Genomic DNA, 18,455 nt, shown 5'->3' with positions numbered 1-18,455 from the left:
CTCTTTGAGGAGGGGAGGAGTGAGAGAGCGGTTGTGGTGGAGCTCGGTTGCCCACTCGAGTAAAACCATCACAGTGGAATAGTCTATGCTTTTGAATATTTTCTCTTTCAAGTAAAAATTCCCTGGAAGTGTAACTTTTAAATTAATTAGAAGGCTTTGTTCAATGAAACCATAACTTATTTCAATGCTAGCTTTTCAGCATAACTCAGTGTCTTAATTTGACCTAGACACGAGCCACTTTCCTCTAAATACAGATTTGCTCCAAATCTTGAAGTGTTAAGAAAGAGCTCTCAAATTTACATAGCCTCTCTTAGGAAAGGAAAACAGGAAACAATCTTTCTTTGTATTTTATGTTTTCCTCTGTTGCTCATGGTAATACAGGTTATTGCCTGATGAGGAAAGCTCAGTAAAATTAGATTTTTAAATTATTATTGTTTTATCTTTTTTCTGCAAGCAGGATATTTACTTATACAAACAAGGCTTTCTCTTTGTGTTCTGCTGTAGGTCTTGTGCACGCAGCCCTATGGAAAGCATTACAAATAGAGTGAAAGAAATAGGTGAGACATTTTGTCGCAGCTACACTCAGTCAACAGATGAACAACCCGGATCTCATATAGGTATGAACATGAAATGCACAGGATGTTTCAAAATATTAAATGAGGGCAAATAAAATGAATATATATGCTATCATGTGAGTACTTAATACAGTGGAGCTGTTTTTAACAAACAACACTTCCAAACAGAAAATTATTGCTGTCAAGCAGAATACTATAAAGAATAAAATTTTATTAAAAATAAAAACAAGGTTACAGTTGAAAATGGGATAACCAAGACAGCACTGAATCTATACATATCTTATCAAAAATTGTAAGTGTGTATTCTTCTTAAATCTAAAAGTTAAAGGAAATTAAATACAAATAGGAAAATTATTATTGCAAGTGTTTGCAGAATGACTTTACTAGAAATATTAAAATACGCTTCTTTAAAGTGTTTCTAGATTTGTGTGCTGCTTTTGTGACTAGTGTGTTTCTAAGCATACTATTTGGATTTGCAAAATCTATACACACGCATGTACTATTTTGTTAGAGGAGGCCAAGTACAAGTCAGTTTAGTCTGAGGCTGTTTGTGGAAACAGCATAGGGCTTCATCAGTTTTGGTTTTAAATTTCAGACTTTGCTGTAAACAGATTAAAACTGGCAGAGATCTTGTACTATAAAATCTTGGAGACTATAATGGTACAAGAAACACGAAGACTACATGGGAAGGACATGACTGTAAGTAAAGAACTAGCAGAAGAGAATTTGTAGGGGTATATGTTCAGACAGTTCCAGAACAGATCAGACCGTGGACAAGCAGTCTGTATACATTGTTATTTTTAATGAAAAAGAAGTATATGGAAGGTGCCTAGATACTGTTTTTGCTACTATTGAAAACAGTATAAACCTGGCATTATTAATTATGTTAACCTGTGTTTATTTCCAGAATCATTAATTTCAGGGCACATAATTCTCTTCTTTATTCCATTAACAATATCAATCAATATTTCATGTTAGACAGCAACGTATTTGATCTGCTTTGTGACTCACAATACGGACACCAATTCATTTGACCGTGGTATGAAAACACTGATGCTTTTCAAAGTGTTAATCTACTTCCAGTCTAAACTTCCATGTAAAAAGAGGAGATTGTGGAGGTAGAAAAAAAGCAATAACTCAATCTCAAATGGCACAGTACTGAAATAGTCTAAGGACTTGATGTGCTGCTGTGGATTTACTTTCCTGTAGTCACTTTTTGGCTTGACTGTGAAGAGCAAAGCTTGCATTATCTGTCTGCATTTTCAAATGTTTCTCAGAGTTCTTCTGTGTATTTTCTTAGATGGGGCAAAGTCTTAAGTATCTTTTGAGATTTTTTAAATCCTAGATCTGCTGAGAAGCCCATCCTTCCTGCTCTTCCCTAAGAAGGACTTGTATGTTTTCAAAAAACAAATTTTTTAAAAAAAAGTTCTATGTAAGATGGGTTTTCTTGAGATGACTCCCATTCTGCCTAGAAGGCTTTTTTTGTCTTACTAAAAAAAAGTGCCTCTGTTTCCCTAACCTCAGATCACTGACCTTTTCTATAATCTTTTCAGGCTCTCTTGGAACAAGACGTCTTTCACCGCTCCCTCATGGCATGCTGCTTGGAGATTGTGCTTTTTGCATATAGCTCACCTCGTACCTTTCCCTGGATAATTGAAGTACTTGACCTCAGGCCATTCTATTTTTATAAGGTAAATACATATTGTCTAGATCTGTGTTCAAAACGGCATGTTACTGGATTGACAGTCTCAAGGGATGATGTGGCTACCTACTTCCTAGGTAGCCACACAAGAGAAGGGCAGATGTTAATAGGTCTCATGCCTATTCTAAATTCTGTCTGTATTTAATATTACCTGGAATGTGTAATGCTTGAGTTGAAGCTGAAATTTAAAGCAATAAAACTATTTTGTAAATGGTACTTAATTGTAACATGCTGTTGATAAACTTCTGGTTTACATATATACACATGCATACACACACAACTTTTAGTAGACTGATGTATTCAGACATATTTTAATAATGATTGTATTTATTAACTCCAAGCTGTAGGACTGGTTGCATCCTAGTTCTGCTTATTACTGGTAAAATAATAAAAATATTCTTAGTTGCCTTTGACTACCACTGCTTACCACAGGCTTGTACAGTTAAAATTTCTTTTCCTCTCTTGTTTTACAGAATAGAGCATAAAATCTCTTCCTGTTCTCTTATTTTTGCTCTTTTTAAACTCATTTCCCCTTTGCTCCCAATGTAATTTCTATTCTTGAACTTGTTTGATCCTTTTATCCTTACGCTTACTATTTTTGAGATATCTTACTGTGGTTAGTACTGAATAAATCAAAATTAGTTCTGTTTAGAGAATAATAACCAAAAATATTCAACCCTTTGGGAAATCTGTTTTACGTTCTATTCTCCCTTCTTCCTTTAAGCTTCAGGTATAAGGCAGTAGTGAACCTAAAACAAGTCTGTCAGTGTTGCTCTGACTTTCAGTAGTTTACATGCACTGGTGCAGCTGCAACTTTGTGGAACACATTTATACTTGATCAGCGTACATTCTCTTCTTACTTCAAGGCATTTTTGTCACAAAGACCTCATGTGAGAGAGACTATATTTATCATTCCAGTTTTGCCACTTGTAATTTTATTATTTGGATTCTTAGTTTCTAGACGTAGGTAAACACATCAGTAAGTCCCCCAGGGAAGTTTAGGGCATTTCCATCATTGGAGCTTTGCAGAAACAGGTTGAACGTTCATCTGTCAGAGACAGTACAGTAAAGTGGATCTTGCAGTGGCACATAGGGGTGTGGATTGTGGCGTAACGACCACAAGGACACCAGGGTTCCTTTAGGATCAGTAACTGCTACTTCTTTATTGATGACATAACTTCATTCTCTCTTACTGAGGGCCTAACTTCATCTCTCATATATTAAGGGCATAACTTCATTATCCTTGTTGCCTTCCATATTGAGGACAGGCTCCCTTCTTATACCATTCGCCCCACAGCAGTCCTTTTCCACCAACTATTCATTGGTCAACCACTTCACCCGGCAACTGCAAACCCCCAGCAACTTACATGCCTTAACGGCTGGAGAACAAGCAACCCGAGAGGGCAAGGCATCTCCTGAATCACCCCTCTTTGTTCCCTCTAAACTCTTTACACTCCTGATGGCCTCATCGTTAAGAGTCTGATGTTATCACCAACCATGGGACTTGTCGACCCCCATGGCCCCACAACGATCATGGTATTCCAAGGGCCCTTTTCAGCTCTTGTCAACCCTGATTTGTACTAGTTAAGGCCTTTTCTTAAATTAAGGCCTTTTCTTAAATTAAAACCTTTTCTTAAATTAAACTTTAAAACAGTGTTTTTCAACCCCTTTGATTATTGGCTGCTTGTTTCAAAGGAGGGGAAGCTTAAATGCTGGGGTTCTTTCAAGTGCCCGACTGAACCGGGTATACCTGGTTGTATCTGACCAGGTGTGAGCACCACATATGCTTCATGCATTCATTCGGTGTATGCTCGGTGGTGAGAGGGGCCTGAAGGCACCCTGGGAGGGGTTGTTCTGCACTGAGGTGACACTCGCTGTCCATTTCCAACTTCTGGGTTCCCTAATTATTTGTACTTAAAAAGTAAATAAAGGCACATGCATGGGCTTAACATTTCTATTTCATGTAAATTTACTGTGGGTAATGGATATTTTAAATTGCGTTGCTTTTATGGACACACAACACACATGCACAGTTGTACTGAAATGGAAAAGAAGGAGACGCAAAGTCCTGTCGAGATGTGACATGAGATGAAAAATCTTATTGTCTCTGAGCTGGGCTGTGTAAGGGAATCAGAGAGGGCTGGGAAGATTCAAGGTGAGACACTGGAGTGCTCTACGTTGAAGAGAGGTTTTGAACGGATTCTGAAATGAATAGTGGTTTGATAGTGTTAAACATGAGTGATATGGCTTTGCTTTTGTATGTCTTGTTACCCATTAGGTTATTGAAGTACTGATTCGGTCTGAGGAAGGACTTTCCAGAGACATGGTGAAGCACCTTAACAGCATAGAGGAACAAATTCTTGAGAGTCTAGCCTGGACTCGGGACTCGGCACTCTGGAGTGCTCTCCAGGCTTCAGAAAACAGGGTCCCAACATGTGAAGAAGTATGTTAGCCTTTATTTAAAAAATCATGATGTTTTTCTTGCTGTTACACAGAACTCTGTTCAACACTTATATTATCTGCTGGGAAAAAAATGAAAACAACAATCTTTTATTAATACATTGACATGAAGGGAAAGTTATGTGTTATCTTACATTGGTATTTCTTATTTCTCAGGTCATATTTCCCAGTAATTTTGAAGCAAGCAGTGGAGGAAGTGGGCTTGGGCATTTGCCTATGATGCCAATATCTCCCATAGTTCATCCTCGAGTTAAAGAGGTTCGGACAGATCTTGGGACTTTAAGAAGGGGTATGTTTAAGGTTTCTCATATATTTTGAACATGCAAATTTGGATTGGGATTTTTTTTTACTTCATAATTGAGCAGTCTTGAATCTGGATTAAGCATTCAGAATTGTGCAGTCTCTGTTCATCTAGGGAAAGTCTAGATGTGTCCAGTCAAACCACTGATGTGTTTTACCAGCAGCAGTCATTGGTAATAATGCTTCATATCTGAACTGGTGCAGAACTTGTCTTTATTTTGATGCAAGATGGTTACCCTACTCTTGGGTGGGATGTCATCTGGTAGTTTATTGTCTTTTGCGGGTCAGATTTTTCCCTGGTTGTGAGTTTGTTGTTGGGATTTTTTGTTGGTGTGTGTATATGTGTGGTTGCTGTTGTTTTTATTGTCTCACTGTATTGGACTGGATTTTTGGTGACTCTTTTTCAAGTATAACCTCCTCTTTGCAGTTTCCAGCACTTTTGATAGCTCTAACTACTGTTGCATTCTCATTATTCTGATCCTTCAGACCCCACTCTCCCTGTCACCGCTTTTTTTTTTTTTTTTTAAACCCTTGACCGGTGATGGTTGTCACTGTCACCTCTTGTTACTGCATTACAGAATGACAGGGCTGCATTTAGTCCTCTTCCTACAGAACTTTCTTTTGCAGGAGTGGAGGACGATAATTTGTCTGCAATACTCTTTTCCTCTGAAGAACTGCCTTGCTCTTTGCAGATTTCCAGGTATCACGTAGAACTGTTTCTTAAGGGTGAGGGTGAAGAAGCAGTGGCAGCACAGCTGTTGCTTTTTCACACTTCAGTAGTTAGGAATTGCTGCTTTCATTGTTTCCCAAACAATAGTTCATAAGCTCTTGCTTGTGCACTATGAACTATGATGTTGTCTCCTTTTGTGTTTGTCTGGCATATCACATTACAAAACTCAAAACTTTTTTTTTTAAATACTCAAGTGCATTAGGAAAGTGATGTATAAGCAGTTGTAGATGTTATGGTGAGTTGTTTGATAGAAGGGAAAGCAACTTGGAGATGGTATCCCATAGAAGTGTAGGAGTGTGTGAGACCTTGCCTTGTATGAGAACCTGGTACCGAGTGCTCTTCCTTACTTCAGATTGAAAATGGTTGGGATTGGAAATGTTTATGTGCTCCTGGTACTGAGAAAACCATCCTGGCAGACTGGAAGTAACATCTCGAATTAGTTTCACCTTGCCAGTTAGCCAGAAGGCTTCAGCTTGATGGAAAACGGTATGCCCACAAGTGGCACTGATAGCTTGGTCAATCTTTTACCAAACTCTCTGTTACAGAGTAAAAGGGGAGAGTTAAAGGAGTATACTCATTATTCATATTGCCTAAGAGCAGTGAACAGTGAGGTTACTTCTTAATCAGAAACAATTTCTTGCACTCTGGTTTTGTAGTTTGAGAAAATAGCCTTTTCTCCTCCAGTGGAGAAGAATCCCTACTCAGCAGCTGCTCTGAAGATGATCTTTTTTCTTCTTTGCATACTAGACATGCAGCCGTTGTCACCAATCTCTGTTCATGAGCGCTACAGTTCCCCTACAGCAGGAAGCGCTAAGAGAAGACTCTTTGGAGATGACAGTCCCAAAGAAATGCAGATGGAAAAGATTTTAACTGAGGGAACTAAGTTGACAATTGCTCCAGCATCAAGCATTGCTACTGAAAATATATCAGTTTCTCCTGGGCAAACAGTACTGGCCATGACAACAGCTACAGTACCAGGAAAAGCAGGACAGAAGGTTACTATCCCACTGCATGGTATGAATTCTTTCTGGTTTCTTTCCATATGAGATGTTCTGCTTGCTCTTAAAATCCACCTAGACTGACAATGCATCTTGAACACGTATCACTTTTTCTGTTTTAAAAGAGCATATATGACTTTATTAAAAAACAAATAGCAAATCTTAAGTTTTAAACTAACATCTCATTCTGCATTTTGATCGGATATCTGACAAGTGTTCTGAGGATTCCAACTTGCAAACAAAGTTACGAAGTCCTTCCTTCTTCCAATTACAGCTCATCACAGATTAATTGTAGCTTTGGTTCTCAACTCCAATAGTGATTCAATGCTGTTTGTTTTATTTTTTTTGTCTATTATAATCTAAAAAGACTCTGAAATTACTGGGTAAGGGCTACATATAAATATCAGCAAAATAGTGTGGTTTTAAAGTTTTATTGAAGCTGGCTGATGCTTGACTACTTCTGATAAGGATACATGAGAAATGAGTTTTGTAGCCTTTCTCAATTTAAAGTCTGTGTCTTAAGTATATTTAGATGGATTGAAAAATTCTCTACTTTTAATGTTTAAAGAGATTTTCAGCAAGAGAATTTGACTACAACTACTGCACAAACTAATATGGACTGTATATAATGTGCTATTAGATTTGCAAAATAATAGCAAAAAAAGAACAGGAATGCCCATCTTCCACAAAAGAGTGGTACACTGACTACAGAGACTGCAATTTCTTGTCAACGTTGTTGTTTTTGATAGTTTTAGAAATGGCTATTCACAATCATCTTCTTCCTTCAAGCATTACCAGAAATGTACTTTTTAATAATTTCTGAAGACTCCGTCTTTTTAGCATCCAATATAGAAGGATGAAATGTCTTCAGCATGAAATGTTTGTAAATGAGTTTAGGATTTGCAATTTAACTGTGTAGCATGGTGGCAGCAAGCAGTTTATTTCTGGATCATCATCATTTTCTATCATCTCCAGGTATTACGCATGAAATGGGTGGGATCACATTGATACCCATCTCCATGAATTTAGGTCAACCACCTAAAATGGAGGCTCAGGCACCCTGCCACCCCCAGATGAGCCAAGCACAAGAAGTGCATCTGTCAACAGGAAGCAAACCAAAGAAAACAGGATCCTTGGCACTGTTTTACAGAAAGGTTAGGAAGTTGTGCTCTACTTCTTTGTTAGGAAGTTGTGCTCTGCTTCTGTTTGTGGCCATGCTAAAAGTCCTTGAGCAATTTACATTACATTACTTTGCAGTCTTCACATACCTTTCCTTTGGCGTGAACAATTCTCATGTAGCTAGGAAGAGAAGAGAAAAAATGTTGCAGAGAATTCAATTTCCCATATTTTTCCGGTCCTCCCTCTGACGCATGAGATGTTTCAATTTTTCCTTTTTCTTCTTTTTCTTTAGTAGCTTCTATAGCTACCTAGGGAATTTTGGCAGTTTTTAATTACCTCATTTATTCTTATTGCCCCTCACATTTGCAAGGGTTAGATGTACCAAAAATGAGATTACCCTCCTGTGTTGTGCTCATTAAAAAATGAATTGTTTCGGATCCTGTACAATATTCTCTTTTTTGGAGTTTTCTAAGGTCTAGCCAGTAGTGCTGATCTTGCCATCATGGAGCCTCAAGAAATCAGTGGCGAATAACATGCTATCTAAAAGTTCTAGAATGAAAGAAATTCTTGAAACAATGAGGAATAAAAGGGTAGGTTAAGAACTGGGTGCTTGAGAGAAACATTTTTATTGGCTACAATTATCTTACTAGATAAGTTATTTTCAGAAGTTTTCACCTTTATGGTATCTGTATGTACAGGAACTCATTCCCGGAAACGCTTGAAAGCCACATCCTGTGTCTGAAGTGTTGGTTCTTTAACTTTAATAGTAACAGTCTCTCTTTTTTTCTGAGAACTGGTTAAGAATTGATTAGCTAGCTGCTAGGCATGAACGTGGACTGATTTTTGGAAGCTTTAATCTCAGCAGGGAAATACTTCAGCTGTTGTAGCCATGTATTTGAAAAACTGTGGTAGGCAACATTCCTCTTAGGAAGAACAAAAATCTCTTAAATTTGTCTTCAAAAGAATTTTGACCTATTCATTATAGTGATCATCACATTCACAATAATAATAGTTTTCCCCTGCTTCCATTTCTTGTTCCTGTTCAGTAGAAAAAGTGAAAATGAAGATGAATTCTTCGTGCTGTCCAACATAAAGAATGCACCTAATTACTATCAATGAAGTGAGAACTTTTGAAATAAATGAAAGAATGTTAATGTTGCATTTGATGGTTATTTCAGATTTTGAAACAGGTTTTTGGTAATCAAAATGGGGAAAAAAAATCTGTCAGCTTGAAAATACAAGATTATACTTAGTTGTAATTAAAGTATGTCTCTTCTTTTAGCTTGTCATAACTATTCCATTATAGTGAGTTATATATTATAGAAGGCATAGTCATAATGTTTTTAATCAGATTTTCTGTAAGCATCTAACATGGGAAAAGTTGACAGTTTAATATTTGGAGACACTGATTTGGGCAAAGGGAGGAAGTTCTGTGAAAACAAAGTATTGAAGTATAAAACAGTTATACTTTGGTGAAGGCTTTCATTTTTGCAGACTAGGTTAAGATTAGCAGGCTTGACTCTTAGCTTCGTGTCTTTCTCTTCCAGGTTTATCATCTGGCAAGTGTACGCTTGCGTGATCTGTGCTTAAAATTGGACGTCTCCAATGACTTGCGCAGGAAGATATGGACGTGTTTTGAATTCACATTGGTTCATTGTGCTGATCTAATGAAAGACAGACATTTGGACCAGCTCCTTCTCTGTGCCTTTTATATCATGGCAAAGGTAACACGTAGGTTTAGGAAATCTGAGTTTAGTTCATTTGGAAACATAAATAGGACTTTGTTTTTCAGCCATCCAGGAACAAATGAGCAATTTTGACGTATGAAAGAAAGCTGAATTTATATGCATGGTGTTTTATTCAGGATTTTCTCATTTTCTATTTAGAAAAGTTAAGAGGTCCAGTTTTAAAATTCACAAATGTCTTTTGGTATATCACTGGAAGAAAAGTTTGAAAAGGAATAATTCTTAAGTCTCTTATAAAAAAAAAAAAAAAAAAAAAAGCTTTACTAGCTGAAATAAAAAAGAATGCTTAAACATGAAAAATGTGTGTTTTTTCATATTCCCATCTCCAGAACAATCCCATCACCATATTAATGCTCATGAAAAGGAGCATTATAGAGGGAAGCTAATTGGGTAGACTGGACCTGAGCAGCCTGATCTTTCTGCTTGCTCTTGGACTTCAGTAGCCTTTTTTTTTCCAGGTAACCAAAGAGGAAAGAACTTTTCAGGACATAATGAAAAGTTACAGAAATCAGCCGCAAGCAAACAGCCATGTGAGTAAATCGTATAACCTTTCTTTCACATAAATATCAGAAAGAGGTAGCTTTCGAATGTTTATGAAGATACTGGGAAAATCAAATCAACTTCAAAATTAGATACATTCTTATTCAGATGGATATAATCTAATCTTCTGACTTTCATGTTTTCCTTGTTAAGAATGTTTTTTCCCTCTGTGTTCTGTAGGTTTATAGGAGTGTTTTGTTGAGAAATTTTTCTGATGATGTCCTTTTGGACAAAAATAAAAACCAAGATGTAGAGATGACAGAAGGTAGGTACAGCAAAGTAATTTGGTAATTTAAAAACATACTTGCATGCTTTTAAGGAACTGAACTGTCAAATAATAAGGAGAAGAGAAATAAGTTCTAGATTTTAAAATGCATTTAAAATAAAGAAATGTATTGTTGAAAATACTGATAAATATACCTTATCAGCAACCCAACTGTTTGTTAGATATCAAAAATATGCTTTCCAGTTGGAACAAATGTTTTATTTTGTTATCTTAAATTTGATAGCTTGATACTGATTTCCTTACTGTATCAGTGTTACTATGGTTCATTTTGGACAGCAACACCATTTAACAAAGAAAGATGAACAGTATCTGAATATTATGACAGATTTTTTTTTTTTTTCTAATATGCTATCGCCTATTCTGTAGATTTAAATATGGACTACTTGTTTCCAGAAAATAGTGGCTGTCTTAGACCAAAATTTGCATATACAAGTAGATTTCTTTTAAATAGCTGATATTTTCTTTGCTGTGGGTTAGAGAAGAAAGAGATAAAAATAGGATTTGAGAAGAAGTATGAAAATTATTCTGTGCCCATTGTTACTGACTTGTCAGTAAAAGGATAGATCACAAGCTTGTGTATGAGCCCATGAGTAGAACGGATAGTCAGCCAGGACACACAAAGGAATTTAGAAGGCTGTTCCATATGGCAAAATCTCATGGTGAGTGGGATTCAACTGCTTGAATGAGTATTAGTGTCATTTTTCAACACCTTACAGTGTCCTGCCTGGGTCCAGGAAAGTGCTCATCTGTAGGTTCAGCATCCTGTCTAGCAGCTCCACAATTCTTGGATGTTGTAGGGCGTCTGTAGTCATACTGCCATAGGGTGTACTGTCAAACATGTGTACTTGGTTACAAAGTTACTCAGTTCCCTTTCCTACTAGACTTTTTTATCAGTTGGAGAGTAGTGTCTCTTATTGCTATATTAATTCATGTTCTTTTGACAGCAGCTTACAGGAACATGTGCTTGTGCTATGACACAAGACAGACACGCTAAGGAATTACGGGTATCAACTGAAGGTTTTGATGTTTCTTTCCATGTTGCAGTGATTGCGAGAGGCTTTATTCTATGTTCCCTTATTTTGCTTGGTAGTAAACAGTGTGGAGGAATGAAGAAGAAGGTTGTGTTCAGTAGGGATCTGGCTTAAGCAGGCAAGAGTTAACAGCAATATACTTACTGTGCAACTGCAGCTTTTTCTGCTGAACAACCATTTAGGTACATGCCTGAAAAGATGGTGTCCTAGCTTCCTTGCTGTAGATGTGAGTTGAGTACAAAGCTACTTTTTTGCCAGCTCATCACTAGAAAGCTTCACAGAAGCTAAAAGCTGTAAGTTCTCAGGCTGCTTGAAATTTTGCTGCAAGTTTGCATAGCACTTGTGCTGAATATTGGCATAGTTGAGGTTCTGAGCATGTTAACATTGTTCTACATCCTGGCTAATTTGATTATTGCTATATGAAGATTGTACAGCAGTCAAAAAAGATAAGCAAAAAAATGGCTTTTTATGACTTTCACTCCTTTAAAACAAACAAAAAAAATGGAAAAAGGATCGATACTGCCACTCTTTTTTTGCTACAGAGTTTTCCAGTATAGAAGTGAAGATTTGCACTAGCCTTTTTAGTCATAATCCACTAGCCTGTTAGCAGTGATTTTTAACTCCTTCTAATGCTCATAACCACATACAATGCACCCTTGTCTCAAGCATGATTCTTGAATTTATCTCATTAATTGGTCAGTTTATGAATTAGTTCTTGTCAGTTGAATGCAAGTTTAAAGAGTGAAGTTTGCCAATACTGTGTTCTGAAATCTGAAGCTTTCACTTATTGTTAGACTCATCTGTGAAAACTGGTACTTCCTCGGGAAGATCTGCAGCAGAGAACTCCAGTGAGTCGGGAACAGAGGAGAGAGGAGATCTTATTAAATTTTACAATGCGGTCTATGTAGGAAGAGTAAAATCATTTGCACTGAAGTATGATATTACAAACCAGGATCATGTAGTAAGTAAACTATTTTGGAGTTTTGCTCTACTGAATAATCAGACACAGTGTGGTTTTCCTGGCACTCTGTGTCAGTATTTTATATTGTTATTCACCTGGCATGGTTACAGAAGTTGAAAAGTTATAGGTAATGCTATGAGGACTTGCTTTAACAGCCTTTCAAAAGGACAAACTGCAGACGCAGTTCAGTTTACAACCCCATTTTCAGCATCTTTATGTAACAGTACCCGTTTGCTACAATACCTGTGGAGCATCTGTGTAACACATATGGGAAATAAATTTGTTCTGTGGTTTGGCAGACATTTGCTTAGTTGTTTAACTGCTATAGGATAAAATGTTATAAAGGAAACCTGGAAGTGTGTTAGTCTTGTCTTTCTGGGAAGTTACATCTCTTCAGTAATTTTTGATTCATATCCTATGGGGATTTGTCCTCTCTTTCAGATGGAAGCCCCTCCTTTGTCTCCATTCCCCAACATTAAGCAACAGCCCGTATCACCTCGACGGATCTCTCAGCAGCACTCAGTTTATGTTTCGCCTCATAAGAATGGTGCCTGCTTGACACCTCGAACTGCACTACTATATAAATTTAATGGGAGCCCTTCCAAGGTAGTAAATAAAAGGGTTGAAAATGTATGATTTGGGAGAGCGTTAATTAACCTCATAATTAGAACGTGCTCTAATACAACGGGGATTCATTGAACCAGTTTCTCAGTTTGTGGCGAGGAATAGAGTTCTTTATTCGGTTAAGTTTCTCAAGCTTTTGGTACTTGGGGAAGAATCTTTATAAGTGCCCTATTTTTAAAAGAATGTGGAATCCTTCACTTGTTCAGCAGAGAGGTTCAAAATAGAAACTTCTTGGTTCTCAGATAATTGAGAACCAAATCAAGTTTCAGATGGAGTCATACTGACTTGTATTACATTGTTTTTAATTTTTTTTCTTTCTTAATCACAGAGTTTGAAGGATATCAACAATATGATAAAACAAGGTGAGCACAGGAGTAAGAAACGAGCAATAACAATTGATAGTGATACTGAATCCCCTACGAAGCGACTCTGCCAGGAAAATGATGATGTTCTACTTAAACGTCTCCAGGATGTTGTCAGTGAAAGAGCAAATCATTAGAACTGCCAGTTTTCTGTGGGATCTAGAAGCTATGGAGCTTAATACAGCTGTTGTGCTATTTATTTCTTGCATTTCCAACGTGGTATATACAGACAACTGTGAAGTTTAACATTGAACCTTTACCTGACTTTTGCAGGATGCAAAAAGCAAGGGATAAGTAGTAAATGCCAGAGAATGAAAGTGGTGATGATCTTTATTCCTAAAGAACCTGCTATGCTGGAAGGTACTCTCTTCAAGCTGATTTAGCAAATGAGAGATCTGTAGAAAGCCATGTTGGGTGTTCTTGAACCTAACATAGAGTATTTGATTTCTGAGCGTAACTCAGCTTCTAGGAACAGGGGTGTTACTTTTGGAATAAAAACAGTAAGGAAATGAGTGAAATCTGTTAAGTTTTTCAAGCTTTTTGTACTTGGGAAAGAAGCTTTATAAGTGCCTTATTTTTAAAAGAATGTGGAATTTTATGCATTACAATGAAATAACTGGAGTGGAGAACAGATTGATAATTCAGCCTCAGTAAGAGCTGAATAGTTTTGAACTGTATGACTTGATGTCCTGTGTTCTATCTCCCATCAGAACTTCACCAAATATGTATGTTACAACCTGGATCAGAGAGCTTCTGCAATAATGTAGGCAATAATCAAAAAGTAGAAGCAGCAGTGGCTTAAATTGGACCCTGAAATCTGAAAAATCACTGAGATAACTTTCTGAATAAGTCCGAACTAACTTTATCCCGAGCCAGTAAATGCTGCCATGGAAGCTGCTCCTTTCCAATCAGAAGCTTGATTTGCAACCCTGCTGTAGAAGCTGTTCATAGGAATTGTAGCTTAACTGTGAAGAAGTACAAATTGGTTACAGATGAAAAACAGCTTGGGCTTTGGCCAGCCTTACAGCTGTTGAAATGTGTAAATTCATTTAACAAATTGTATCTCTTCCTTTTATTTTTTCCTGAAGATCTTAGTCTCTTGTTGTGTAGTATCTACACTGAACGTAAGCCCATCAGATAAGGCATATTTGTATATATGTTTTTATAGCTATTAAAGGCTTGGTTTCATTGGAAATGTGTAAATTCCAGGATCTATTTCTTTTAAGTAAGCTGTTAACACTGAAGTATTTGACAGGATCTATTTTGCCAAAATGGAAAAAGTCTTTTTTTTTTTTTTCATTACTATAAATCGGTATTTTGATCTTATTTCATAATTGCATTTAGGGTTAGAGACATACAGAAATTTCTCAGCACTATATTTTTCAACTTGTTTTGTATATATTGTACTGGAGAAAACAAAAATACATAGGACTTGTATGTAGAGCTCTGTTTACTTCATTGTTCGGTTTGAGTATGTGCTGCAAGATCTGCTGTGCCACGGTTCCAGGGAAGAATGCTAGTATGATCTCAGTCTCAGCTAGTCAATCTGGACAGCAAAGATGGAGGGAAAATGTATTTAAAAGTGTACATGTGCAGGGACCCTACTCAGCAAAGAATAGCAAGTTTACAAACTGTAATTCATTTTTGAGTTAACTACTTAAATACCTGATTTTTAACTTTCAGAAAAAGGTGCTTATTTCTGAAAGGTGTGACTGTACAGAGCTGCAGTATGAGGACACGCAGTCAACTAGGTTTAATGTAGATTCTTCTGTTCATTTCCTTTAATTTTATTTGAATATATGTCTTCAGATCTTGAGACAAAGTGTAGAAGAAAAACAACCTGTCTTAATCTGCTCATTGGTGCTGTTACGACTATATCCATTCAAATTATAATCCTGTCCCTAAAAGCCTCCTGTATTATTAGGAGGTAAGGCTTGATTTAGCCTTCCATGGAGCTTGCTTTATTTGCATGGACGACTCCAGTCTTTCTGGATGGTAGATTTAAGGCTTAACAGCCTAAGTCTTTCAGCAGTATTGTAAGGCAAGAATGTACTTGATTTGGTTGTAATTTAACATCATGTGCATATCTCTCTTCCTCCTCACGTATATGCTCATCACACTGTTACAGTATTTTCTGAAACTGTAGAGAACTGATGGTGCTCAAATCCTTATTAGTTGTCATTAATCATAGTGTTTTTTCATTAGAAAAATGAATATACTGCAACTGGATACAGTTCAGATTTTTTCACCTGTTTAGGTGGTGGTATAAAAATATTATTGGACTTGTTAAACAGCTAAAACAATGGCTTATATGAAATGCTTGTAACGGTTTAAAGTGCCTTCACATGTAAATATGTATTTTATAATAAACAAAAATATTTTAACCTGAGTTGCTCTGTTTTCTCTGGTAATCATTACATGATGTCTTCTTCCTGTATTTCCTGTAATATTCCTATAAGACCTTTTATCATTTTTGTGCTTCTTCAAATTTCTTTTTTCTTAAACTTCCCTTTGCAGATAAAAATGCCAATGAGGGGAAAGCATCACAGGGGGTGTAAAATGTAGGATTATAGCACCAGTCTTGAAAACTGCATGCTATCTAGTGAGACAGTGTTTTTACCCAGCCAAACACATTCTCACTAATTCTTTGACTGAAAAGATCGCCACCTTAACCCTGCCTAAAGTGGGTTCAGAGCTTCATTTTTACTACAATAGAGTATTTCAGAAAGTCAGAGGAAGAAAGGTTAACAGCACTGGGGAGAATACAATAAATCTGCTAGTACTTTAGATGTAAGAATTATGTTAATATTAGGTTGCCACATCTCCAGCATACTAAGATGTGGCATTGAGAAAGTACATAGTTAGTGTGATTAAGCACTGTGGGGAATTGAAACTGAAATTCAGTTTAGTTTCCTGCTAGGAAACATTCTTCTTGTGTTCTAGTCCTGTAATTCATGCAGGATGTTTTGGTTATTTGACATTTGAGGAACTAAGAACTGCAAACACAAAAAGACTCACAGAAGGAACACTGAGTGTGTAAGTGATGTGATTGCAGAACAAGGAAGCTGAGCATGTCTAAATCTGTCTCCAGGACAAAGAAAGTAAGCTTATTGTAATCTAAATCACCTAAGTAGTAGTTCTTGAAAAACAGAAGAACATGAAGATGTTGCTTTGACAAGTCATCTAATGCAAAATGCATTACATTTTTTTGACCAAATGCATTACATTTTTTTGACCTCTTTGAATGACCAAGAGAATATCAGAAGGCAGGTGAGTTGCATAGATGGATTATGCATGTGGTTCCCAGCCATTCTACCCTGCTGAACATGAGCTTTAGACTTTAGCAGGGCTAATGAGCATGGGGCCCTGTGATGTGCCTCGCCTTGAAGGTTAATAGATGGGAGTAACAGGGAAGCTTTGGTTTTAGGGTGCCCAATTCACCCTGTACACCCCACTGCACTGTTCCCCAAATCAGGTGCTGATTGCAAATATCCTCTGCTTTTTGTTGTCATGATTCCCAGTAACAAAAACAGCTTTGCAATAATTCAGTCACAGGAACGTCAGCTAGTTAACATATAAATACAGGGATCGAGTAGATGACATGGCTCCAGGTCATGACTGCTTTGCTGTGAATTTAGCAATTCTTCAGTGGTCCTACCTTCAGGCAGACAAGCTTGAGTGTTTGTAGCACTGCTTCATGGAGCCCACCAATACCAGGAACGTGCTAGTAGAAATCTGCAAAGTAAAATAAATAAATAAGACTCTACACAGAAATAAACACTCTTTACCCTGTTTTCTAATGTGTGCTTTATGCTTTGTCGAAAGGTGTGAGACTACTTCATGTGGTCATGTTCCTTAATGGATCTAGCCTGTTCTTGTTTGCTAATGTTCTTTCTGAGAAGAGGCATATTTGCTCTCAGTAAGTGGGCCTTGCCCTCAGCCAGGCTGCTTCATTTCAGACAGTGAGGGCTATTTGCTGATGGAAATCTCAGAAAGCCCCAGAGGGGGTGGAAAGACACAGGCAGATGGAAAACAGGCTGAGCACTAAGTGCACTTTCCTGACAAGAACTCGAAAGTGAGAAAACAGAACACACGCTTACAAAAGCAAATCGCTATAGCATTATGTAAGCGCCAAGACTTTGCAGGAAGCATAGAAAGTTCTTTTTTGCTATTAATTTTTTTGTTCATTTTGCTATGTGGTATGACGAAAACAGCAACTCCCAGAAGCGTGTTCTGGTGGTTTGATGGTGGGTAAATGCTTGGAGCCCACCAAGCCACTCTCACTGCCCCTCCTCAGCAGCACAGGGGGAAAAACACAGAGAAAAAGCTCATGGTTTGGGATTAGAAAGGGTTGATGACTGGATTCGGGCATCTTCAGAAGCATTGTTTGCAGGAATAACCATTTGGGTAAATAGTGTTACGGTGCCATGTCTTTAGGGTGCACCTTTGTGGAGGTCGATGCCTGTGGCTGAACTGGATTTGGGACAACGAATCATCTGGTGTTGGTGCTGGATTCCAGGTATTTCTGCCTCAGTTCCTCACAGTAACCTGCCGCTGTGGGGGCAGCTTGCTGGGGCAGCTCTGCACGCCCCATGAATGCGCTGGCTCGATCAAAGCTTTATGTGGAAGGCAGCTCGTTTCAGAGAGCAGCCCCCTTCCTCGGATGCCCGAGAGATGGCCTGGGCAGTAAGGGGCCGCTGTGCGCTTGGCCTTGGTGGGTGCTCCCCAGCCCAGCCTGGCACCAGGGCAGAGGCTGCCGGACACCTCAGCAGCATCCGAGGGTGCCGGGACCGGGCCGGAGCTGCGCACCGGTGCCCACGCTGACGGCCAGCTTCAGCGAAGGGGGCGACAGGGGCGCTCTGCACTGGCGCCCCGGCCTCCCGAGGCCCCCGGGCCCGGCCCTGCCACCGCGGCTCGGTGCGGGGCGCCGGGGGGCTCCCTGCGTGGGGGCCCCTCTCGGGGGGGCGGGGCGGGGCGGGGCGGGGGCAGCGGCGGGCGCCACGCTGCGCTTCCCGCCCGCCC

At 38.3% G+C, this 18,455-nt stretch overlaps 1 protein-coding gene across 1 annotated transcript; it reads left to right on the top strand.

Annotated features, from left to right (window-relative positions):
- Nucleotides 1-442: 442 nt before the first annotated feature.
- RBL1 (RB transcriptional corepressor like 1) lies at nucleotides 443-15,822 on the top strand (the record flags this gene model as incomplete). The annotated part of the gene is made up of 13 exons (XM_035343514.1): nucleotides 443-617; nucleotides 1,171-1,274; nucleotides 2,129-2,266; nucleotides 4,556-4,720; nucleotides 4,894-5,026; nucleotides 6,515-6,781; nucleotides 7,741-7,919; nucleotides 9,432-9,608; nucleotides 10,088-10,159; nucleotides 10,350-10,434; nucleotides 12,281-12,447; nucleotides 12,889-13,053; nucleotides 13,400-15,822. Coding segments are annotated over 13 exons (1,998 nt in total), but the record flags the coding sequence as incomplete, so codon positions are not given.
- Nucleotides 15,823-18,455: the final 2,633 nt, after the last annotated feature.

Source organism: Oxyura jamaicensis, chromosome 20, assembly GCF_011077185.1.
Source record: "Oxyura jamaicensis isolate SHBP4307 breed ruddy duck chromosome 20, BPBGC_Ojam_1.0, whole genome shotgun sequence".
Taxonomy (NCBI): Eukaryota; Metazoa; Chordata; class Aves; order Anseriformes; family Anatidae; genus Oxyura; species Oxyura jamaicensis.
The sequence above is the reverse complement of the archived record's forward strand: the minus strand, read 5'-3'. Positions and strand labels throughout refer to the sequence as shown.